Source organism: Ambystoma mexicanum, chromosome 10 (genome assembly GCF_040938575.1).
Source record: "Ambystoma mexicanum isolate Mex_15411 chromosome 10, UKY_AmexF1_1, whole genome shotgun sequence".
In the NCBI taxonomy this organism is placed as follows: Eukaryota; Metazoa; Chordata; class Amphibia; order Caudata; family Ambystomatidae; genus Ambystoma; species Ambystoma mexicanum.
In genome coordinates this window covers 375,607,631-375,632,619 of record NC_090932.1, presented here as the reverse complement: position 1 = coordinate 375,632,619, position 24,989 = coordinate 375,607,631, and the positions used below count along the sequence as shown (strand labels likewise).

At 48.3% G+C, this 24,989-nt stretch overlaps 1 protein-coding gene across 1 annotated transcript in view; it reads left to right on the top strand.

The window, feature by feature from the left end:
* The window catches only part of MAK16 (MAK16 homolog), a 133,933-nt gene that overhangs the window by 80,316 nt on the left and 28,628 nt on the right, over positions 1–24,989 (top strand). Inside the window, exon 8 of the mRNA XM_069617965.1 lies at positions 865–972. Coding sequence (XP_069474066.1) covers positions 865–972 — 108 coding nt within the window. The remainder of the gene's footprint in view (positions 1–864; positions 973–24,989) is intronic.

The following is a 24,989-nucleotide window of genomic DNA, read 5'->3' as shown; positions in this document are numbered from 1 at the left end:
AGCAGATTCACAAGCATCAGAAGACGTGCATTACTCACCTTAATAGCATTTCCGATGATTGTGTCTGCTTAGATTTACATGCGCCCAACCTTCCTCCCCTCTTCGAGTAGAAGGAACATAGACATCTACATAGTTCTCTCTCTTTGTGCTCACACACGATAGTCATAAGGCTTCCTCACGGCAGAAAAAACGCAATCGAAGGGACCTTGATGCATGAGGGATTTTGGGTACACCACACGTCACGTTAGGGATAGTGTCACAAGCACGCCCATGTCAACGTCCCCTTTCGATCCTCGAAAGACAAGATGCAATACTATGCGATTACCACTAGATGTCGGGCTATATGCACAGCATGTGATTCTAAGCAGATACAACCATCAGAAATGCTATTAGTGAGTAATGCATGTCATATATATGTCATATATATTAAACCAGTCTCTAGAGTGTGTAAATTTTTCTGTGGACCAAATGTATGCTACAAGTTCTTTGCATCTTCGTACAGCTCTTTCCCTCCTAAGATAAGCCTAACTGCTCTGCCATACTATCAAAACCATGAGTGATACAGACTTCTACTAGAAGTTGGTGCTTTGTATTAGTGTGAGTAGTGAGTCTTATAAAGTCCTTTGGGTGGACTTTAGAACAAACTCCCTAATAATTACTTTGGACACGTGTGATGGCTAATCTCTCATGCAATGAAGCCGCGTTGAACCCTAACACTGAGTGTATTCCTCTTATCCCACGTGCACAGATTGTGCCACTCGTACCCTAAGATTCAAGCATTTAAACCGTGTCCTGGAGTTGTTGCACACTGTCTGACTTTTATATCTCACTCAAGGATCACATGTAATGTTTCTTTCTACACAGTATGGTGACATCTACAACTTCCCCATCCATGCATTTGACAAAGCCCTTGAGCAGCAGGACGCAGAGAGTGAATCTGACGTTTCCGAAGCAGAAGAGGAAGATGAGAAGGTACTGGTCACATCATATTTCATGGAATGGTTTGTGGGTATGGTAGGGAGGGGGCAGACCGCCAGTAATGATCCAGAGCAAGACTGTTTAAAAATCCTATTTTTTAAACTTTGCCAGTTGTTTAAATACTTCCTTGCTAAATTTAATACCCTGAATCCCTTGCTGCTGATAATATATGCATTCATCTCTTAACTCTTGCTTCATGTTATTTAAGAGGATTGAATGAGATGAGTGTGCTAATCCCCATCCCAACTATTTGGACTTTTAAACTCCTTTTACTATTACTGACTGGACCGACCAGTGTTCGGATGTGTGATTGGGCGACATTTCACTAGGTCTTTGACATTTAGTTAATCATAATATTTATATTCTGAAAACCAGTTTAGTCTGAAACATGGCAAACTAATTATACCAAATGGTTTGGTAATCTGCACCTTGCAGCGGAAGTTCAATTTCTCCAGCATGGGGTCTGGCATGGATTCACATGCTCATGAATATTCCCTGTCATAAGGCTGGGAATCCTCGGTAAAGAAAAAAAAAATCGGTTTCAGTTTTGATTCTGAACTGTCTTTCTCATAAAAACCAATCACTGGTCTCTGGGTCATACGGCCCTCTACCTAAGACCCTCCTCTGGCAGCCATCTTCAGATTTTTACCGCACGTTCAAGTGTTGGGAGCATGTTCTCGTGCTATAGCTCTCGACCTTTTACTGTGTGTTGCGATTTTTTGGTTTTGCTCTTTTTTGGTCAATCGAGCCTCAAGCACCATTGATCCATGAACCGACTAACGAGGACCTGTTTTTTGGATCTTTCTACGCCCCTCAAGGCGATTTCACTTCTCAGAGGATTCCAGAAGACTCTTGGAGGCCTACACCGCGTGGACATGACCACGATCTGCCCAGGATGCGGGCTATGGAAAATCTTCCTGGAGGATGGGCACTCCATGTGCCTTTACTGCCTACATTCGGACAGCTCGTACGTGGAGGCCGCCTGTGCGTTCTGGAAGCACAATTCCTCCCGCACCATGAAGGACCGTCACACGCGGCTCGCTGAGTGGCTGGAGACGAAGAACCCGGCGGCAGGTGAGCTTTGCCAACGTACTTCTCCCAAGAGAAAATCTGAGCGGTCTTCTAAGGGCACACCGGCGACATGGGCCCAACATAAGGCAAAGCACCGTTGATACGGGCTCTGTGGCAGCCAGGCTGGGCGTAGCATCGCCAATGCCGTGAACCAGGAGCCAGCGCTCCGGCTCGGCGAAGAAGAGGAAGTCTGATCACCTGGGTAAGTTTCTGGAGAAGGCCCGATTGACTCTGATGGAGAATGCCAAGGGGGAGCAAGGCGCAGACCCTTCCGCCCCCCCCACGGTGAAGGCCTCAGAGGCGCCCAAGGTCGTGAAGGCCCAGGTTCACCAGGCAAAACCGTCTATTCAGGGAGTGGTGGCGTCACTAGCAAAGGCCACGGATGCGGGTTCCCAGGGGACATCCACCAAGGCGAAGTTTCCCTGCCCGCCCGCAGGGAATTGTCCTTTGTGTCCATTGTGAAAACTCTGTGAAGACGATGCAGACCATCTCCCCGAGACCGTCGCCCCTGGACGAGAAGAAGGGGGGGGGGGCGCAGTGGTCCAGCTGGACTCGGAGATCTATTCTGAGGAGGAGCTTTCAGGCCTGACAGCAGTGCCTGAGAAGAAGGGCGTCGAGGCCAGGTCCTATGGGAAGGACCCTGACAAGGCAGATGGGGAGAGCGACGAGGGAACCGACTAGGAATGGCAGGGCAGTGAGGAACCGGACACCACGCCACTTCCAACGTTTCCGTCCCAACCGCCTCCACCTCCGACGGACAGGTCGGAGGACATTCTACTAGCTCTGCAAACCCTGTGCACGGATATACGGACAAGGTTGGCCACGCCTCCGGTGGGCCATCCGGCACCTGGACCTTCAGAGGATCCACCAGCTAAGAGGAGACGAGTCCATCCTCCTCCACCATACCGGCCATCCCCTCTGCTGAGGGACGAGACTGAGCCGGATACGGCGACGATGGAACAGTTCTCCCGTCGCCGGTACCCAGGGATTCTCCCCGCCCCCGACGAGATCGGCTCCCTCCACGCCATGATCTCTAGGGCATCGGAACTGTTCCAGCACAACCCTGAGGAAAAGAGGAAGGAGGAATTCCTTTATCAATGACGAGAGGCCAAGAGGAAGACAGTGCTCTCGATCCCGCTGTTGGACGACATTTGGGACGAAGGGCTGTCCCTCCTGAAGAACCCATCTTCGGCCCTGGCGAAGAGAGACTGATATGAGAAAATACCGGGTTCCAGCCTCTGCACCGAAGTGTATCAGAGGGCAGCCATCCCCGGACTCTGTGGTCTGGCGGCGGCCAGGAAGAAATCTGCAGGGTCGGCGGCATAGACTTCCACATTCCCACCGGATGGAGAGGGAAAGAAGCTAGACGATCTGGGACATTTCATCTCGTCGGCAGCGACGACCATTAAGGCGGCCGCTGCTCTCGCCATCATGGCCTGCTACGAGCTGTGGTTTAAAATTGCCCCTCGCCTGGATTTTCTCCCGGACGACAAGAGGGCAGAGGACCTTGAAATCCCACAAGAAGGCGAGGTGGCATCGGACCATGCCATCACGGTGGCCACGGACATCGCCGACACTGGGTTCTGCCAGATGGGCAATGGCGTTTGCCTTCGTCGGTGTGGTTGGCTCAAGGACACCAATTTCCGTCAAGACGTCCAGACAATGGTAATGGACATGCCCTTCGATGGGAAAACTTGTTCGGCAAGACGGTGGATGAGTCGCTGCAGGCCATCAATGCAGACACTGAGACGGCCCGTGCCTTGGGCACACTCCAGCAGCGATGGCCGTCCTTTCGGGTTCCGTAAGCAAGTCATACGGTGTCTCCAAAGGATTCTGTGGCAGCTTTTCTTCCTACTGTCAAGCGGCCCATTCTTCGTCCCAGGAAGATAACGGGGGCCGCAACAAGGCCAGAGGAAATCGTCATCGTCGCCAAGGGGCCCAAGGCAGTATGGCCTCTGTGAAACAGGACTGAACCGGCCGTGACGTTGGGCACCCGCATGAGCACCCTGGTGGGAGGGTGGCTGGCGTACTTCGTCGGTGTGTGGAAATTCATCTCCACCGACCGTTGGGTGCTGGATGCCATGTCACACGGCACACCCTGGAGTGCCAAAGGAAGTGTCCCTGTTTTCCACCTGTGGCCTGGAAAGAAAACCACGTTCCGCAACTGCTTCTAGAGGTACGAGCGATGCTGAAAAAGGGCGCGACAGAACTCGTCCCGAAGAGGCTACGGGGCTCTGTGTATACTCGCGGTACTTCCTCGTCCGAAAGAAGACCGGCGGTTGGCGACTCATTCTAGATCTCCACCGCCTCAACAAATACATCAAGTCCCAGATGTTCCGGATGGTCACCCTTCATCACGTGCTGGGACAGATGGAGGAAGGAGATTTCCTGTCGTCGCTGGACTTGGAGGATGCCTATTTGTCCATCCACAAGGGGCATCGAAAGTTCCTGTGCTTCGTGGTCCAAGGATAGCACTATCAATTCAAGGCCCTTCCCTTCGGTTTGAAGTCGGCTCCAAGGGTCTTAACCAAGTGCCTGGATCCGGTGGCTGCGCCTGCAGAGGGTCCACGTCTACCCCTATCTGGACGATTGAGTGAAGTCAAAGGAACTTGCCGTCGAACACACAGCGAGGACCGTCCGCCTGTTAACGAACTCAGGTTCTCGATAAACTATGCCAAGTCCTGCTTGGTGCCATCGCAGGACGCTCTGTTCCTGAGGCCATGCTCAACACAGTGGTGCACCTGGCCTCACCGTTGGAGGACAGGATAAAAGCCATGCTGGGCAAGGTACAACGGCTGTTGACCATGGAAGTTGCCAGGGTGAGGTCCATCAAGTCCCTCCTTCCTCGACGCCCGTTGGATACAAGTGTCGGGAAGCTTCGAAGACAAGATCGCCCTCAACAAGACATTCCGTCGAGCGATTCGGTGGTGGGGCATCCGTGCGCATCTAGTGGCGGGCACAGACTTTCAGACCCCAGCACATCAAGAGACAGTGACGACGGATGCTTCCCTGGAGGGATGTGGCACGAATATCGGAGATCTCCACGTAAAAGGCCTTTGGCTACCGGAGAAGTAGTCGTTGCACATCAACCTTCTGGAACTCTGGGCTGTGTTTTGGGCCCTCAGATTATTCCTTCCGTCAATCAAGGGCAAGGTGGTGCGGGTCTTCAACGACAACACCACCACAATGTTCTACATTCGGAAGCAGCGGGGCACCAGCCCTCTTCAAGGAAGCACAGGATCTGTGGCACGGGGCCGTCGCCCAGGCAATGTTCCTGCTACCCTTTCATCTGGCAGGAGTGAAGAATACTGTTGCTGACTCACTCAGCAGGGAGCTGCGCTCTTGCCACGAGAGGGAGCTCTGGCAGGATCAAGTGGATCTACTGTTTGGACGATGGGGCAATCCCCAGATCGACCTTTTTGTGACAGCGAGGAACACCAAGTGCTGGAGGTTTGCCACAGGATTCCCCAGCCAGGGAGCATGGGGGATGCCTTCTACTTACGCTGTGACGGCCTGTTCCTCTATGCGTTCCCTCTGTTGTCATTACTGCTGCGACTCATCAGTCAACTCGGACAGTCCCGGTGCAGGATGATCCTCGTTGCACCGGCGTGGCTGAGGCAGATATGGTTCCTGGACCTTCTGGACATGTCGGCGTCCCCTCCAGTCAAGCTTCCGGCTGACGCCGATCTTCTCATCGGGGAAGGAGGTGCGATTCTGCATCACAACCCAGGGTCGCTGAGCCTGCAGGCCTGGCTCCTGCAGAACTAGAGTTCGGAGGATACGAGATCCCGGTGGACTGCAAGGAGGTACTTGCCAAGGCTTCTTCGACTCTTAAGTGTTAGACATAAATGGAAGAGGTTCACCGTCTGGTGCCGTGCACAGAAGATAAACCCTCTAAGGATTACTACCCCTCAAGTGCTGCCGTACTTGCTTTCGCTGGCCAAGGCGGGGCTGGCACACGCCTCCATCAAAATCCATCTTGGGCGATCGCCGCTGTGGTCTCATCGCCTGGTTAAGGAGTTCATGAAAGGACTTTTCCACTTGTTCCTGCCGGTGAAGGCTCCGGCCCAGGCGTGGGAGCTCAATGTGGTGCTGACTAGGTCCTCAGTTCGAGCCTCTGCATCCAGCACCTCTGAAATTCCTATCATGGAAGACCGCGTTTCTTGTGGCTATCACCTCCGCACGACAAGTGGCAGAGATCCAGGCCCTCTCCTGTAAGCCTCTGTACTTCACATTCCACGAAACGAGGGTCGTGCTGCGCACGCATCTCTTTCATGCCCAAGGTGCCGTTGGACTTCCATCTCAACGAGCCCTTGGTGTTGCCTGTTTTCTTCCCGTCGCCTTTGTCACCGCCTGTGAGGACTTTGCACTCGCTGGATGTGGCTTGAGCGCTGAAGTTCTACATGGACCGCATGAAGAGTTTTCGGAAGACATCACAGCTGTTTCTGAACTTTGGACCTGTGAACCAAAGGGAAGGCCCTCTCCAAGGCTTCCATTTCCAAGTGGCTCTCCAGCTGCATCACCCATTGTTATCGGTTTGCAAACCGATTGTTGCCTGGCCGTCTGAGAGCCCATTCGGCTAGAGCGATCGCTGCAACTACGGCGTTCCTGTCTGATGTGCCCCTGCTGGACATCTGCCGGGCTACTACGTGGAGGTCGATGAACACCTTCACGAGATTCTACTGCATCAACAGAGATTCCAGGAAGGAGTCCAGAGTCCGCCAAGCAGTGCTGCGCAACCTGTTCGCTTGAAGGTGAGCCTGGTGAGGAGGTAAGAGATGCTTAATGTTGAGCTTTGCCACCTCCCGTGGTTGTGCATGTGTGTACTGCTATGTATTCTTTATTCATGAGCATGTGAATCCATGCCAGACCCCATGCTGGGGAACAAGTTACTTACCTGTAACTGTTGTTCTCCAGCATGGGTCTGGCATGGATTCACATGCAACTCCCTCCCTTGTACCCGTCTGCTGCTCTTCTCTTGGTCCTTCTGCTACTTTACGTGCTACCAAATCTGAAGATGGCTGCCAGAGGAGGGGTTTGGGTTGCGGGCAGTCATTGGCTGGGGGCAGTATGACCCAGAGACCAGTGATATTAGGAGAAAGACAGTTCAGGAACGAAACTGATTTAGTATTTTTCTTTACCGAGGATTCCCAGCTTGACGACGGGGAATATTCATGAGCATGTGAATCCATGCCAGACCCATGCTGGAGAACAACAGTTATAGGTAAGTAACTTGTTCCTTACCTCCTTAGGTTTTACTCACCTAGTTTAACAGTGTGTTATCACAAAAGTAGTTATAGGTTTGTATCACACCTAGAATAAGTGTTCCACTATTCACCAAAAGTATATTGTCCAGTTGACTGATAAGTGATGTGTGCTAAGAATCATTATACAACTGGAAGGGTCTACTGCCCTTGCATTACTTAATGTAATTGTAAACAGTAAGCATTGATTTTTACTCCCCAAGAATAGGCTTGACCTATACTGAATGTGTATGAAAAGGTTTTGACTTCCCTAGAACTACTGTTGGGTATTTCAAATAAGGTCTATACTTGGGTCTGTGTACTTTCAAGTATAGTGTTGTGTTTTTATACTGTGATTTCATATAATGTTTTAGTGCTTATTTACTCCTAGATTTATCTGGGCCTACCTGTAGTTAAATAAACCCTTTATTTTTACTTGCATAGTGTTTCAGTGTTTCTTTGGATCATTATTTATGACAATTTCACTTGTACTGATTCTATAGCCCTCTCGCCCTCCTAAGATAAGGCTGGCTGCTCCGTCTACGCTACCATGAACTTGGGTGGTACAGCCTTGTAATAAGAGTGGAGTCTTGTACTGCCTCAGTTGAACGGGTTTACTGAGCCCTTTAGTTTGACTTCAGAAAAACAGTCCTAACAACGCCACCCATATGCAGAATTACCGCTCTTGATCAGTGCCTTTAATTTAACAGACCCTAAAAGAGAGCAACGTCTAAAGCTTGGAAATTGTACAGTGGGGTAGGCTGGGAGGGCGATGAGGAATACGTGGGAGGAACATCCAGTCGAAAGAAAGTTACATGGGGTAAGTAACTTGTTCTTCGAATGGTTTGTGTCCTCCCACATATTCCTCATCTTATGATAGACTCCAAAAGCAGTATTAGGTTCTTTTGGAGGAGGGAGTAAGAATTTGAGAGTTAATGTTTGTCCAGAATGGAGCATAGAACTGCCTTCCCAAATCTTAATTCATTGTTAGAGACGTCTAACAATAATGTTTAGTGAACGTGTGGATGGTGGACCAGGTAGCTGCGTCACAGATCTCCTTTATCGGAACTCCCCTTTGAAGGGCAGAGGAAGTTGCTATGCCCCTAGTGGAATGAGCCCTTAAACCTTTTGGTGGATCTTTCCCAGATAGCCTGTAGCACTCCGAAATAGCCAGTAGGATCCACCTGGATAGTCTGATTTGTAACACACAATAGACATTTACATTCTTATTTTTTTTAAAAAACAAGATATAATCAGAAGACATTTTCATTCAAGAATCATAATATTTTAGAGACTATATGTGGGATATTTTAGGGTAGGAACTGAATTACTCTGGAGCGGCCCCCTCTGGTATTGTGGAGGACTCCTCCAGTTGCTGCAGAGTGTGCCTTGGATGGCAACACTTTAACTGATTTATATGGACCCACTTGTCTTCCCCTTCTGCCAAACTACCTTTGGGGATGCAGATCTTGTAGGAACCGGGGAGATCTTGTCTATAATTTCAAAAGGTCCCTTGCATGTAGGCAAACATTTTCGCTGTTTGGCCTGGTTTCTTTGGAAATTGTATAGATAGACCTGGTCTCCCACATTGTATTCCCTCCTGGTAGTTTTCAAATCGTAATGGGTCTTCATGCTATCAGCTGATCTTTCTAGATTCAACTGAGCATAGGCAAAAGCATGTTGAAGGTGTTTCCTTAAATTCTCCACCTACTCCTGAGTTGTGGAGGCATTTATCAATGTCTGCTCTTGAGTCCTGTAGAGCAAATGCTGGGGAAGCACCATCTTGCGTCCAGTCATCAGCTCAAACGGTGACATTTTAGTTGCAGATGGAGTAGATCTGATGGCCATTAGGACCAGAGGTAATCGGATATCCCAAATTGGCCCAAAATCTGCCACAAACCTTTTAAAGATGCTCACTATGGTTCTGTTGTATCTCTCCACTGCAACAGAAGAGGCTGGCCGGTAAGCAATATGTAGCTTCCTTTTAACCCGCAGTATCTCCCACATCTTAGTCATTTCTTCGCTGGTAAAATGGCTACCTCTGTCTGACTCAATCCTTTGGGGTAGACCAAAACGCGAAAAGATGTGGTTGATCATCAGGGCAGCTGCTGTTTCTGCCTTGCAATTTGGGGCCGGGAGACATTCCACCCACTTGCTAAACAAGCATGTGACCGTCAACATGTACTTGTTTCCCATAGAGGAGTGAATCACGGGGCCTATGAAGTCGATTTGCAAATCTGACCATGGCAGTGTCATCCCCCTCTTTTGGAGAGGCGCCCGGTGTGTGAGGGATGTTGGCTGAAATTGTGCACACACAAGACACCCCTTCAAGTATTGGTCGAGGTCCTGCCCCATGTGTGGCCAGCTGTCATGATGCCTACCTCCGGAGCACCAGGCCAGGCCCAGTACCCCCGGGAGCAGGCATCATGTCCCCGGGTAAAAGCCCAGCGGCCCCTTATAGGGGCTCTTTGGACTCTGTCCTTGCGCCGTCGGCGCCAGGCTCATGTTGGACATCAGTCCTGGCGCCAGGCTCATAAAGGAAGGTGTTTTGTGCACTTACCTGATGCAGACCATGCTGCAAGATTCAGGCCTCCCTGAGACCTGAAAGGGACTATTTTTTCATTGGGACTATTTTGGCACTCGGGCGTGGCCAGGGAAGGATACTTACCTGGAACTACTTTGGGGGCTATTTAAGCCACGCCCAGACAGTAGCTCACGCTTTGCGTTGTTCTGCATCCAAGCAGCTTAACGCTCACCGTGTCTGCTCCTGCATCTGGTCTCCAGCCACGCCCGCCTCGATCCTGGAACACCTGTAAGGAAAGAAGAGCAGAGAAAGGTGAAAACCTAGAATTTTATCAAACTTCTTACCTGCATCTGGAACCTTCACGCCAGCGTTCCTGAGAAAAGACTTTCATTTAAAAGCACCGCGTTGCTCGCTGCAGCGCCGCGCTTCACTCACCTGTCCTCGGGAGTTCTTCTGGCTCCACCGCGACTGTCTGCACCGGTCCCCACATCTCTGCGCCTAGGGGAGAGAAGAAGAGACAAAAGGTGAGCAGAAGGAACAAATGAGGAAAGCCTAATTTTCCGCCGTAACACTTACCGGTCTTCTGTTGGTGGACCATTCCTCATTTCGGGTCGGCGCCGCTTCGTTGGCAGGTACCGCACCCCGGCCCCTATGGGGAAAGGACAAAAGACCTTACTGGAGGAATATTAAGACATTAAGAGGGATCGCCCCCATCGCTAACTCACCTGAGTTTACCATCGGCAATTCATTCCCTCAACGCATCGCCTTCATTCTGCACCTGAAATAAAGGACAGATCACAGGTTAGGAAGGCAACAGAAAAGGAGGCTCAATACTTGAACTTCTATAATCTTCATACTTACGGCGTTCCACTCGGAAAAGTCAAGTGGATTTTGCCAGCGTCATTCTGAAAACCAGTGAAGTAACTGGACAAACACGCGCCCCTGCACCAGAAGCAGGATGGAGAGTGCATCCTTTCAAACCATAAGGTGAACTTCAACCGGGGATTTCGGAGGAAGTTGGAGAAGAACGAAGGGGGGAAAGGGGGAGCAAGCACACTATTCTGCAGACTGTTAATCCCCTTTCTCATCTGCAGAAGGATATTCCTACGGGCCAGACAAGCAAGATTTGAGGGTCCTGTTCAGTCGGTGTTCCGAGTTCTGCGCATCACGCTCGAAGAGGCCACAGCAACCGAGGCTAGACCAGCGCCTCCGTGGGAGTCAGGTGAGCGTTACACTAGTATGCAACCTCTCTTAAGATATCAAGTGTTATATGAAACCCCTATGACCGGCGGTGGCCGCATCATGGGTGTGACTTGACATCGGGCTTTGGAATGAGGTAGGGACCACCCACTGATCATGGCCAGCTTGGGATTTCCTTACCAACAAACCGTCTTGGATTCAGAACATTTTTGGACATTTCATCAACACTCTAAGGTCCTCTTTCCCAATGTAATCTGTAACCGTCAGGGGAATGTTCTCAGGGTCCTCAATGTGTTGGTAAAACTTACAATTATTGGATCCCCTTTTTGAGCCATAATCAAATCAGCATCTGGGGTCTCCTAACTCCATTGTGCAGTTGCAAGATCATTGTGAGCATTTGTCTGGGACCTAGTGATAGCAGTGACCTGGAGTTCCCCCAACAGGGACTCTATTTCTATTAGATCCCCTTGGATGTCCCCGGTTTTGGCCAGCTGATCAGCTAAGTCATTTCCAGTTTTGTCTGGTCCCTCTACTTTGGAATGACCCTGGATCTTCTTCCAATAGGTGGTCATCCCATTCGAGGTGACCAGATCATCAATGTTTTGAATTAACTTCCCATGTTTCAAGGGTTTGTTATTAGCACATAACATGCCTCTGGTTTTCCAATTAACCAGGTGCTCCACGAACCTGTTCCGTACATAATCTGAATCTGTGATTATGACCAGTTTGTGGAGTTGATGTTGGACAGCAGTGAGGATGGCTTGATACACAGCCATCAATTCTGCCACCTGACTACTTCGGGGACCAATTTTGTACCCAGGGGAGGGTTATGGGGACTCATTCACCCATGCATTCCCTACGCCGGCCACCAGTTCTTTTTCCCCGTTGTTGTCAACATGGTAAGAGCATCCATCCACATAGACAGTGGGCATTCCCTCACACTAGTCTTCTTCAAAGACTTTGTGTGGAGAATTAAGGTATGCCTCCATGTTGTCCTTGATTTTTAGACTTTCGTCCTCGAGACAGTTTTCTCTGGCACAATCATGCAAGTCAGCCAGACCTTTCGCGAGGCGGCGACTCTTGTTTTGGCCATGTCTGACCTCCACAGGAAAGCCTTGCATTGACAGGATCCAGGAAGTGATTCGGGAATTACTCACATTTCCGGCCCGGATTCGGTCACTTTGGAAATATTGCAGAGGCTGGTGTGGAGTCTCCACTATGATGTGTTCCCCCCCCCGGATGAACGGCAGTAATTCTTCAATGCCCACACCGTTGCCAGGAGTGCCTTCTCACAGTCGTTGAATTTTTCCTCCACAGAGGATAAAGTTTTGCTCGCATAGGAGATTACTTTATTGACCTTGTCATGCTTTTGGTATAATACTGCCGTCAAGCACGTATTGGAGAACCCTGTCTCCAGGAAAAACTCCTCGTTTCTGACAGGGTAAGCTAGGCAGGGCGCTTGTGAGAGGCTTCTTTTGAGCTGTCTTACTGCCTCAGATTGTTCTGGACCCCATCCCCCCCCCCCCTTCAAGAGATGAATCAGGGGTCTGGTGATCTCTATGTAGCCCTCAATGAACTTTCTGCTGTAATTAGTCAGTCCAAGGAGGCTCCTTAGTTCCCGCAGAGTTGTGGGGTCTTTCAGTTTCTGAAGTGCTTCCACTTTCTTTTCCTGGGGACAGAGACCCTGAGGAGTAATCTCATGCCCCAAGAAATTAACACTGGTTGTACACCATTGAGCTTTCTGAAAGGAAAGTTTTGCTCCGGCAGCCCTCAACTGTGCCCTCAACGGATCTCCGCTATGTGTTCCTCCACAGATGAACTTTTGATGAGGACATCATCTATATAAGCCAGGTTACCCCTTGCACCCAGGTCGGGCATGGCCTTATGTAGGAAAATGTTGAATTCATTGCCGGAGTTGAGGTATCTGAAGGGAGTCCGGGTCCATGTGTACTGCTGGCCCCCAAAGGTAAAAGTCAGTTTGTATTGGTCCTCCCTACAGACAGGCACGGCCAAGTATCCATTGGTCAGGTCTATTGCAGTGAATACCTATGACCCCTGAATCCGGGCCAGCCCTTGGTCAATGTAGGGCAGAGGCCATCGGGAAGTATGGACCCGTTTGTTGAGCTCCCTAAGGTCGGCGCAGAGTCTCCACTGGCCGTTTGGCTTCAATATTCCCAGCACCGGATTATTGAAGGTGCTGTGGACTGGACGGATTATCCCCTGGGACTCAAGGTTCTTAATTATTTCAGTAAGGGACTCCATGGATGCGAGAGGCAAACGATATTGCTTCACAAACACTGGAGTCATGCCAGGGTCCGTAGGAATTGTTGTGTGGATGTTGGTGCGACCACAGTCATGAGTCTACCGCAAAGAGATCTTGGAAATTCAAGAAAACTTGTTTCAACTTTTGCTTCTGTTCCAGAGTCACGCAGGCATCAGCTAGGTTGACTCTCTTCCACCATCTGCCTGAAGCCTGGAAAGACTTCTGGTTTTGCTATCTCAGCGGCCTCCTCCAGCTGAGTGGAGAAGTCCCTGGTCAGATTGCTGATTTGGACTGAAGGCTTCAGGTGGGAAAGGCAGCCCTCATGGACCTGAAAATCACCTCATCCCTCCTGAAGTCACAAGTCACATCTTCCGTACCATAAGGGCAGGAAGTGTACACCAGGAAGTTCCCCCACATGCCGGGTAAAGATCCTGTCTGCTGTTGTATTGTCATCACTGTCACTGTCAAAACAGTCCTTGGGGATTGGTCCTAACAGTTAATTTCCTAAATCAATGGAGAAATGTCGGTCATCAACTGCCATTCCAATAATGGTGCCTGCGGCTAGAGTGATACTCTTTAAGTCGCTGTCATCCACCTCTATTGGAATGGTGTCAGGTTCTATGTTGACTAATGGTGTTGGGTTTACCCCCAACCCTTGCTGTTGGAGAGAAGCATTTAGATGAATATAAGCATCAGGGTTTTTCAATTTTTGTCCTCCTTTTAACTTTCACTTCCAGGGAGAATTGTCGGGTCCTTCCTGGGATGTGGACATGTTAGTATTATGGCAGCCTATGTTCTTGGTAGGTAAGATAGAGTGGCAGGGGTTTTCTGGAGTAGAGTGATTGCTCTATTCCCCACCCATAACACACTCAAGGTTTTTGTTGGTGTCTGTTGGCTGCTGGCTTCCTTGGCGTCCCCTGTGGACACCTGCAGACACATCTTGGGGCCGTCCTTTGCCTCGGGGTCCTTCGCCGCAGGGCTGCCGGGCAGAGGGCTGCCCTTGGATGTCCTTGAAGTGGTGTATGGGGACCAATCCGGTTGGAGTGGGCATGTTGGGAGGCGAGTACAGGGGAACCAAGAAGCGGGTGGGCTGGGGAGAGGGACCATGCACCGAGTGCGCTATGGTGCTTTTAGGCACCTATGCAATATTACATTGCAGGGTTTGGGGAGGAGGGGGTCGGGAGACTCCTTACCTTGGCCTGGGTCACTGTGATAGATCTAATCCAGAATCCCCGGCTCGAGCCCCCAATCTGTCAAGTGACTTCAATTCAGCAATCCCACTAAGTCAGTGCCTCGTCTGGGACGCCCAAGGGAAGCCCTTATTTATATATTTTTATGACAAGTTATACTCTGGGTGATAAACCCTTATATAACGCCCCTCTCTTTGAATCCCCCTGACCTCACTGAACCAAGAAGTAGGTTTGTTTTGCAATTTAAAAGATTTATTGGAAAAATTAAACTATATATATATATATATATATAATATCACACTTTGATAATAAATTAATATTTGATATCACACTTAAGAATATGACTGTGATCAACAATGGATGATGTTACACTAGCACACTGATTTAATTACTGGAAGAGTTAGTATAGGGAGGATAAGGTAACTGAGAATGCTTTTATGGTTTCAAGGAAAAACAATGATGGAAAGAATGCAGTACAGAAATAACTTGATATGATTTCAACAAAAGACAATGTAATCACTTTTCCCCTTTTGACAATTCAACCCCACCCTCCCCCTTATGCAATATAAAAAGATGGAAAGGAGAGCACAGTTCTCAGGAATACAATCAAATGTAGTTCAGTTCCCCCCTAGCAAGCTTAGATTACAGGGATGATTTTAAAACACAGGCAAAATACTTTAAATGTGATTTGCAAAGAATGGAAAAATATGCAAAAATGATTTTAATTCCTGATAGGAGATTCAGGGTAGGTGCCAGCTACTTTGAATTAGTTCAGGTCAACCTAACAATGATTAATAAGGGATTATCAGGTTGAAAACGAATTTCAGCAATGCAAGCAAAAGACGGCTGTCTTTGACAGGAGCTAATTTTTCAATTCGCTGCAATTGTTCTGAATGCGTCGAGCGCGATTACGGAATAACTATAAGGAATAGAAAGTCAGTTTTAGGCTTGTTGGAAAGCTTTCAAATGAAAGTTAAATCTCAGAAATGAAATTAAAGTTTCAGAACGACAAAATTACACTTTTACAGCTTTGAAATGACAGAATGATCACACGATTCCTATGATGCAGTTCTGGACAGGTTCACATGTTTTGAATCAGATTATTTTAAACTAAGAGATTGGTTCTGCACAGTTCTAGCTGAGTATTCGCACTATAAATTTGAAATAGGCCGTCAAGGTCTGATCAGGTTTGGACTGGACTCCGGGCGGTTGGTTCTGAAGTCCCAGCTATCTGGGTCAGCTCTGCTCTGCTGGTCTGGTCTGGATCTCTGGTTCTGCTCACAGCGATCTGGTCTGGTCTGTGGTTCTGGATTCAGCACTGCTTTCTGGGTACTGGCACAGGGTTCTAGCCAGGATCCAACAGCTCAGCCCGGCTGTTTGAATAATTTGCAAAAAGATTTTGAGGCCTGCTGAAAAGGGATTTAGCTGGTTGTTCAGGCCTCTCTGCTACAAGTTCTGAAGTCTGGATTCTGAGTTCTGGAGTTGAGTTCTGGATCTTGAAGTCGTCCGGCAAAATGCTTCGCAAGAAAATGAAAAGTGAGTGTCCTGCCTGTCCAAAGCAGTCTCTTTTTATATGTTTTGAAAATGGGTGTGTGCGTGGGCATAACTAAGCCTGCCCCTCACAACTTGTCATTGGCCAAGTCCTCCTCTCTCCCTTGATTGGGGGAGGGAATGGAGTGTAATCAGGCATCAATTGTATGGCATGCAGAAAGAACACTCCCCTTTGCAAATCAATTTTACCCAAAACACATATTTCCCAGATACAGTTTGTGTAAATTACATGTACACGTTGCAGATGAATTAAGGTACATTCTTGCCCAACTCTGATCTTTCTAAGAGCTTGGGTTAAGAAATGACAACAATTTTTCGTTTTTGGAAGCTTTAGCAACATTGGTTTTTCATCAAATCTTACACAGACCTGCACCCCTTCCGTGAGCATATTACTGGAAATTACTATGCCTCTATCCTAAACACAGTGTCTGCAATATTAATAAATAGCAGGGTTCGGTCCCAGAACACCGCACGGAGTGGAGTTTGGTCTCAGATCGTGAGGGCATTTTCCATATTAAGGACCCCCAAATTGTACATTTCTGTGAGTTTAATACAAGATTTTATAAGCAATTTAACTTAAACATATATTTGCTGCAATATGAATCCACAATCCAGTCTGGCCCGCCCCCAGAAGCTTGGTGAGTCAGAGATCACAGGCCTCTCCTTTCTCCAGAAGACTGTTTACAGTCCACACCCAAAATCAGCATACCCCCTTCAATTGAAAGGGTCTATTGTGTTGTGTCCTGCAGGCTGCAGGGGAAACTCCTCCCTCTCAATCAACAGGGCCATGTGATATCCTGGGCTGTTGTGTGTGTCTCTGAGGTGTTAATGGTTCTCAGGAAAAGCAAGTCTTTTGAACTTTTAATTACATAAGACCCCTTCTGTTCACTGCACAGTTCTGCAAGACAGCTCTCCTGTCAGGATTTATAGAGCGCCAGCCAGTGTCCAATGCCAGTACTGCACCTATTTTTGGCAGCTGTCTTGAATTAATACATTTCAAAAAGAAAGGATTTAACTTGATAGTATATGCTCCTTGCTTGACATGGCATTGATGTGGATCAGTAGTAGAGTAAAGTAAAACACTCAACCAGCGTTGGATTTTTGTTTGGTGGTTTCGGGCCCATGATCTTAGCAATTTTTGACATTAATAAAAACAGATTTTGAACAGAACCATCTTTCTTTGCACTGGTGGGTGGCAGGTCAGGGGACCATTTTAGTGTGCGCAAAACTGCACGGTTCTCCTGGATTCTTGCACAAATGTGAGCTTTTCCGCCATCTTGGATTTTCTAAGCCCACAGCACCAACTGTTGCAGCATAATAACTTGAACGTGTGTCAAGACACCCAACAGTACCTCAGCATTGAAGAAGATTTTGCAGCAGGAGAACTTCAGGGTCTGAAGCCAAATACCCGGTCATTGGATTCCTTGTCGTGGAGACTGAAAACGAGACCTCAGAAGGGACTTTGCAGCAGGGATCAGTGAAGAAGGCTCTGACAAGGTTTCCCTCGTGAGTGAATGCCGTTCTGCAGATTTGGCGACTTTTCAAGGAGTACAGAAGAAGACGGAAAATCGCAGTTGGATTCTCATCGTTTTAAAGGTCCAGCACTCGTGTGAGGAGACTTTTTGGACTCAATTCGTGTCTCTGCAGATCCACCAGGATGTCCACGAAGTTTCAGCGAGATTCGGAATTCGGAAGACCGTGCACCGCACAATGGCTTGGGTCGGGGGCGTCGTTTTCGGAGGCCCCAGGTCGATTGGAAGGAAGGGCTACAGCAGGCTCCGGTTACACAGCATGCTCTCTGGTCGTTGGAAATCGTTTGCGCCACTTTTCCTTCGTCATCCTCTTCGGTTTAAGTTCCAGTGATCGACTTATCTTCAGCTTCCAGGTTTGCAGTATTTATCAGGAATTACAGCACAACCGCTGCATTCTCTCCCTGCATTTTACAAGAAGGGGCGGTCTGGTTGTCTAATCAGGATAGCCAGCCCCCCACTGGGATTTGTCCACGTTCAAGCAATGCGTAAGACAAAGGGCTGGGGAGGTTTGGACTCCTCCCTCACTTCCTGCTCTCACAGTCAAACTGTAGCCTGGCTGGGGAGTCCGGGGGATTCCCGCCGAAGACAAAAATCACACAAAGGAATTTCCCACCCTGGATGTCAGGGGAAGGAACAAGAAACACCAAGAAATACTAAAATGGTGAGAAAAAGTGTCATTTTGGTAAAAATGGACACACTTGGGTCAACACAGCCCGCGGTAAAGGTGCACAAAATTAATACAAGGTATTACTGCCACCAGCCATTGAAGGTAAGCTTGTCACTAACAGAATTGTTACAGTTTTAGTGTGAAAGGGGATGCATTGCATCTCCCCAGCACTCCACATAAGGTGGGGTGTGCTGGTTTCACTAAATAAAATGTAAAATGGATCCAATGATTCTTTCTACCCTTGGAAACTGTAGTTTACGCAAGGTTAGCACAAGAAAGTTAAAAGGGAAGCCCCTAGCGCAACCCATCAACAACAGGCACTTATTGCCAATAAGTTGTTAAAGAGGGTAACTTTTAAAAGCCACTATGGAGACTCTTAAAAATGACACCCATAAAAAGAGTTAAAGATTATGCGAGTGTGGTAAAAGGTTCCCATTCACTGAGGTATTAATGGAAAATATCTCACCAGTAAAGCAAAACGTTATGGGGTTGAACCAGGAAAGGAAGATCTACCAGTTCTGTGCAAATCTTACCTAACATGCGTGAAAACCGAACTGAAGCCAATGGGAGGGCGGGGGGGTGTGTGTGTGTTTGTGTGTGCGTGTGCGCGTGCGTGCGTGTGCGTGCGTGTGCATATATGTGTTTCTGATGTTTGTTAATCTGCTTAGAATCACATGTGCATAGGTCCGACATCCAGTGGTCACTGCGGAGTATTGCATTTTGTTTTTCGTAGTCGAAAAGGGGACGTCGACGAGGCGTGTCTGTAACACTATCCCTATAGTGACGTGCGTTGTACCCACAATTCCTCACGCGTCGATGTCCCTCAGATTGTTTTTTTCCGCCCAGCTTATGGTCGCCTTACGCGGAGCTCCTAGAGAGACATTGCAAAACACTTACTACGGACCTCGGTCCTTAATATATACTTATTGTTAAAGATCCCTCCCCTCAACGTTAGCTGTGAAGCTGTTTCTCCGCCGAGCAAGTTTTCGACGGAGGGGAAGAGACGGAGGAGATCCTTCGGCGCTGCCGAACACGTGGCCAGGCCTCGCCCGCCAACATACAGTAGGGAGAGTGGGGGTTCGAACTTTTATCTTCTCGTCGAGAATGTCTTTCTTTCTCCCCTATCTTTCCCTTGGGGTTGTTATCACCAGTTTTTATTGCCTCAGCTATGGAGAGGACACCTTTTAAGTTTTGCCCATGCTGTAGGGGCAAATACACTTGGAAGGACAAACACAAGCTCTGTAATCGTTGCTTGCCCCTCGATCATAAAGAGGACAGCTGCGCGGCCTGTAAGCTCTTGAAACCAAGAACTCTTAAAGAATGGAAAGTTAAGAGGTGGGCGGACTACGCTATGTCGAAGTCAGTTTCCTCACCCGCCGCCGCTGTTACAGAAAGTGATGAGGAGGGTGATAACTCAACGTCCGTTACAGAAGTCATTAACCCCCAGAAGGAGCGCTCGCGCTCCTCGACGTCCGTCCCCGGCCCCGACGGGCTCGGCTCACGCCCTGCTTATGGGGATGAACACCCCGGCGACAAGGACGCACACAGACCCCATAGGCCTAAGCACACAACTCACGGCTCTTCTTCGTCGAGGACGAAGGATCCATCAGCGCCGAAGGGGGCGCAGGGCACTCCGGCGTCGACCTCAGACCGTAAGGGTCTCAAGCCCCACCCGCAAATGCAGCCACGACCAGCGATTGGGCTTTCATCTAACACGGGCGTTACCTCAAAAACATCCGACGTAACGCTCCATAGAGCGGCCGTCGAGAAACAACGCGTAACGCAGGCAACGCCGACTCCAGAACCCTCTACTGACGAACTCGTCGTCGAGAGCCTGGCGAGAATTGTTTCCGAGGACAAACGTAAGCGGACGACGAAACAGACGTCGAATACCGCACCAAAAGATATAGAAACGCTGAAAAAGCACAAGAGTAGCCAGGAACTGCCCCCTTCATCTAAAGGTACTTCTGAACTACCGGAGGGCTTTTCTGAGGGCGACGGAAACCTTTCGTCGACGTTGTGGGAGCGTTCTAAGCGTTTGGAAGGTGAAAACACTGATTTCCCCCCTCTAGACTATTCAGGGGTTCCCCATGAGACCCTTGAAAGACTCCATTCTTGTATGGAAAAAATGGAAAGGTTTTTGGGTAGCCAAAACCCACCCACACCCAAAAGACCAAGAGAATGGACCCAGGATGACACTAGGGTCAAGATTCCTAGGCTGTTTCCCCCTTCTACAGACGCATATGACCTCACTGAAGAGGAGCAATACCTCCAGGAAGATGAGTGTTTGGGTGGAGAGGAAGGACATGAGGAAGAGAGGTTTGAAGAAGACCCTTACACTAGTGCAGGAGCTTTTGAAGAAGATACAGCTACCTCACAGCCCTGGCACTCCCCATCAGTGCAGCCTTGGCAATCCCCATCAGTGCACTCAGACCCTGATGTCTTTCACCCTTCTCCTCCCAAGGACTCACCTATTGGAAACACCTCCCCCATAGATGACCAACCTTCACTTAATGCACTATTGCGCAAGGCAGCAGCGCATTTTGAAATAGACACAGGGGAGACTCTTCCGGACATAGACTTTGTAGAAAAAGTTATTAAAGAAAAAGCCCCGGTCAGTCAGTCTATTCCGCTCCTGGCTTCTATAAGGAGAAGAATAACTCCTTCCCTTTCCAATCCGGCCTTAGTCAGAGGGGTCAACCCTCGGATAGAAAAGCTCTTCAGCCCTTCGTCCTCTGACCCTTTGTACATCAGGGGACATTCTATTCCGGACTCCCTTGTAGTTACTAATACAAGAAAAAGAGCGGGGGTACCACTATCTACTAGTGAGGCACCACCTGACAAAGAGGGCAAAAAGCTCTATGCACTTGGGAAGAGAATCACAACCTCCGCTGCCTTCTCAACTAGGATTGCAAATAACAATTCCCTACTAGCTAGCTACGCAGATGCGCAGTGGAGCAAGCTGCGCAGCGAAGCAGAGGACGCACCAGAACCCCTGCGTTCACGCCTGCTAGCTATAATATCAGAGGGAACTCTTGTAAACCAGGGCATCGTAAAGAACTCCTTAGATGCTGCAGAGACAGCTGGCCGTTCCCTGGTTCAGGGAATACTTCTCAAACGCCATGTCTGGCTGCGCAATTCGGGATTTAAGCCGGAAACCCAGGCTTCCCTGATAAATAAGCCCATAGAACAAACACATCTGTTTGGAAAAGCAGTTGATGAGGCCCTAGAACATGCGAAGAAAGAGTTTGATACCATCAAGACTCTTGACCAAATTTCTAGGCCACCTAACAGACGCAGCTATGGCAATAGACGCTCCTTTCGTGGCCAACGCCAGCAGCAAAGCCAACAGCAATTTTACTCTGCTACCAACTGGCCCTCTAACCAAAGCACCCAGTTCAGTCAAAGAGGCCAACGTCGTGGCAAAGGAAGAGGGCGCGGCTCCAGTCCCAAAGGCCCCACGCCCAATACCAACAAATGACCCGAAGATTCGGGTCCCCTCCCATGCATCACCGGTCGGGGGCCGGTTAACATTGTTCCTTTCAGCATGAGAGGGAATAACGTCAGACCGCTGGGTATTATCCACCATAGCCCACGGATACTGCATCGAATTCAACGGTTCCCCGAAATACAGACCCCCACGGAACCGACGCATGACACCGGAACACCTCACTATTCTTCTTCAAGAAGTAGAAGAGCTACTGAAAAAAGAAGCTATAGAGGCTGTCCCCCTATCTCAGGTAACAGAAGGTATTTATTCAGTGTACTTCCTTGTACCCAAAAAGGATTTAACCATGCGCCCTGTATTAGATCTGCGTCCAGCGAACAAGTTTGTCAAACCCCAAAGGTTTCGTATGGTGACTTTGCAGGAAGTAATCCCACTGTTATCACAGGGGGATTACATGACAACACTAGACATGAAAGATGCATACTTTCATATTTTAATGTTGCCAGCGCACAGAAAATACCTCAGGTTCAAGATAGAGAACAAACACTACCAGTTCAGAGTACTACCCTTCGGGATAGCATCTGCACCAAGGGTATTTACGAAAGTACTGGCAGTGGCAGCGGCCCACCTGCGCAGGTTATCCATCCCGGTATACCCTTACCTCGACGACTGGCTCATAACAGGGGATTCTTACGAAACATGCTTCTCCAATACCCAAAAGACCGTAGACCTTTTGTCCCAACTGGGCTTCTCCATCAACGAAAAGAAGTCCAGCTTAGACCCCAGCCAAATCAAACAATTCCTAGGGGCTCTAATTCGAACAAAGGACGGTCTCGTCTTCCCCTCCAACGAGAGGGTCCAAAACATGCTGTTTCAGATCCCCTGTTATGTGGCAGGTTGAGAGGTGACGGTACGCAAAGCAATGCGCTTGCTAGGGATGATGGCACAGCGCACTCTGGCAAGAGAATTATTTTTTCTGAAGCTGGACATGAAGACATCTAAGGAATACTTGGGAGGAACATCCAGCTGAAAGAATGTTAACAGGGTTAATAAACTTTTTCTACTGCTAATAGTATTGAAAAACCCTCCCTTTCCTTCCTACAGACTTTGTCTGTGTGACTTTATAAATGAATGAAACTGTCATTTCCATGTAACAACGGCGGGTGCGCATCACTACTATTTAAACAGTAGAGCTATCTTTACTGTGATTTTCTGTAACAACTAGCCGTTCCCGGCGTAACATATGTCGTTCTAGCATATCTTAAAGGTTAATAGCGGTTGGTAATTCAAATGGTCACTTCTGTAACCCTTTTTAAATATCAGAATTACCCCCAATCACTTCCAGGAAGGGAAGGGGCATAGGTCCCTGTGACCCATTAATGGTCACCACCGATCGTTTCTAGGAAGGGGGTGTAGGTCCCTGTGACTTATTAATGGTCATTGAAAAGGCTAAACGTATAGGTAATTGTCTTTTCAATTTGAAAGGCATATTTGTATCAGATGGAATGAGGGGTATGCGCGGTATAAGAACAGTATCCAAGTTCCAACGATTGCACGGGGCTATATGATGTGTCTTTGTCGATGCGTAATTGTGAAACTTGCATAGTCCCTGTGATGGCATATGATTTCCTAGTAGTATAATTGCAGCACCTACTTTCAGTTTTAGCTCATCAGGAGGCATTCGTCCTACAGCATTTCTCTCTTGAGAAACAAACTTTAATCTGATAATAACTGGTCATTTTTATTTTATTGTTCACGCTTATACAGGAAGCAAATTCTGTTTCAAAGCGCCCACAGGGCACCATGGAGGGGGCAGGGGATGATAGACAATGAAAGTACAACAATGTTAAATAATTAAATACAACAATATATGAAGAGACAATGGGGAGGGGAAGACAAACCTACTATGCCTTGTGAGTGCTCAGAACGTGCAGAGGGGAGAGGGGTATGGGATAGGTGCTGTGGTGCCCATGGAGAGCAGCAGGTGAAGTGATATGAATTTATGTAAGTGCAACCTCCAATGGTGGAGGGTGAGCTGAGGCAAGTGCAAAGGATAGACAGCAGCAGGGATGATGAGATGTGGGAGGTCGGGGCCCAAAGGATGCATAAGGGCCCTGTACACCAATGAAGCTACTGTGCGATTAGCAGGGGAGTTAGGGAAGGAAGAGCTAAAGAGGAAGGTCTTAATGCTTTTCCAGAATTTTAGGAGGTCCTGCTTAAGGCTCTTTAATTAACACTGGAACTGCTGTGCCCTGTGTGAAGAGAAGTGTTGGTGGAAAGAAGGAACTTGAAAGTATTCCGAGTGTTTGCGATAGTGGAAGGTGAAGGTGACCACGTAGAACCGTGCTCATTCTGTTTGTTAAAATGATAGCTGTTGTTGAATTGGAAGGGCACACAGAGGTGCACTTTTCCATTTTGACTCACGGCAACCTAACAGTGATAAATTGCATCAGCTGAGTACGGAAAGATACAAAAGTGTTTTTTTTAAATTTATATATTGTAAGCGTGAGCAACTACTATTGAAGCAGTCACCTTGTAAAACCAGACATTATATGAAGAGGCCTGGTATGTTATCATTAGAAATTCATTACTAATTTAGGGATTCATTTATCCATCATTTCATTCTGATTAGTTATTCATTAGTTATACATATTATTCAGCCATTTGGTTTGCTAGAAAAAGGGGCCTGTTCTATTACGTGCCTCGTAGAGATAGACATATGTTATGATGTATGCAATTAGACACGCGTGAGTGTGCACTTAGAAGTATGTATTGAGCCATGGTGTAGCGCTTGGTTTGAGTGTATGTAGCTGTCATTCTGAAGCCATTTCGCAGCTAGACACTGGAATCTGTTTGTTCCGCGAAGATTGTTTTGAGTTACACTGTGAGCGATGGAATGTGTAAACAGTTTCTTGGCAGGAAGGCCGTGACTCTTGCCTTAGCAGGAGAAACTTATCACCAGGCCCTGGGTTGCTCACAGACAGGAAGGTGGGGGCATGCAGGGAGTGAGTGCTTTGCACAGAGACAAAGAGAAAAAGTGATTTTAGCTAGCTAAGAGCTGACGGTGAATGAGAGAAATGGGAGGATGGTTTTGTAACACAGACAAGAGAAGGCCATAGAACACAGACAAGATACGATGTACAATGTCACGGTGAAAGAACATACAGTGATTGGAATAGAACAGAACAAGACATGCGTGCACAGACTTCAGGCGCTTGGTTAGAGAAATACTGGTTTGACAGAGTGAATCTTAGCTTAGAGGCATGTAACCATGGAGAAAGAGTGATGTCATTTCGACACTATATAACTGGAAGCCTGAAAT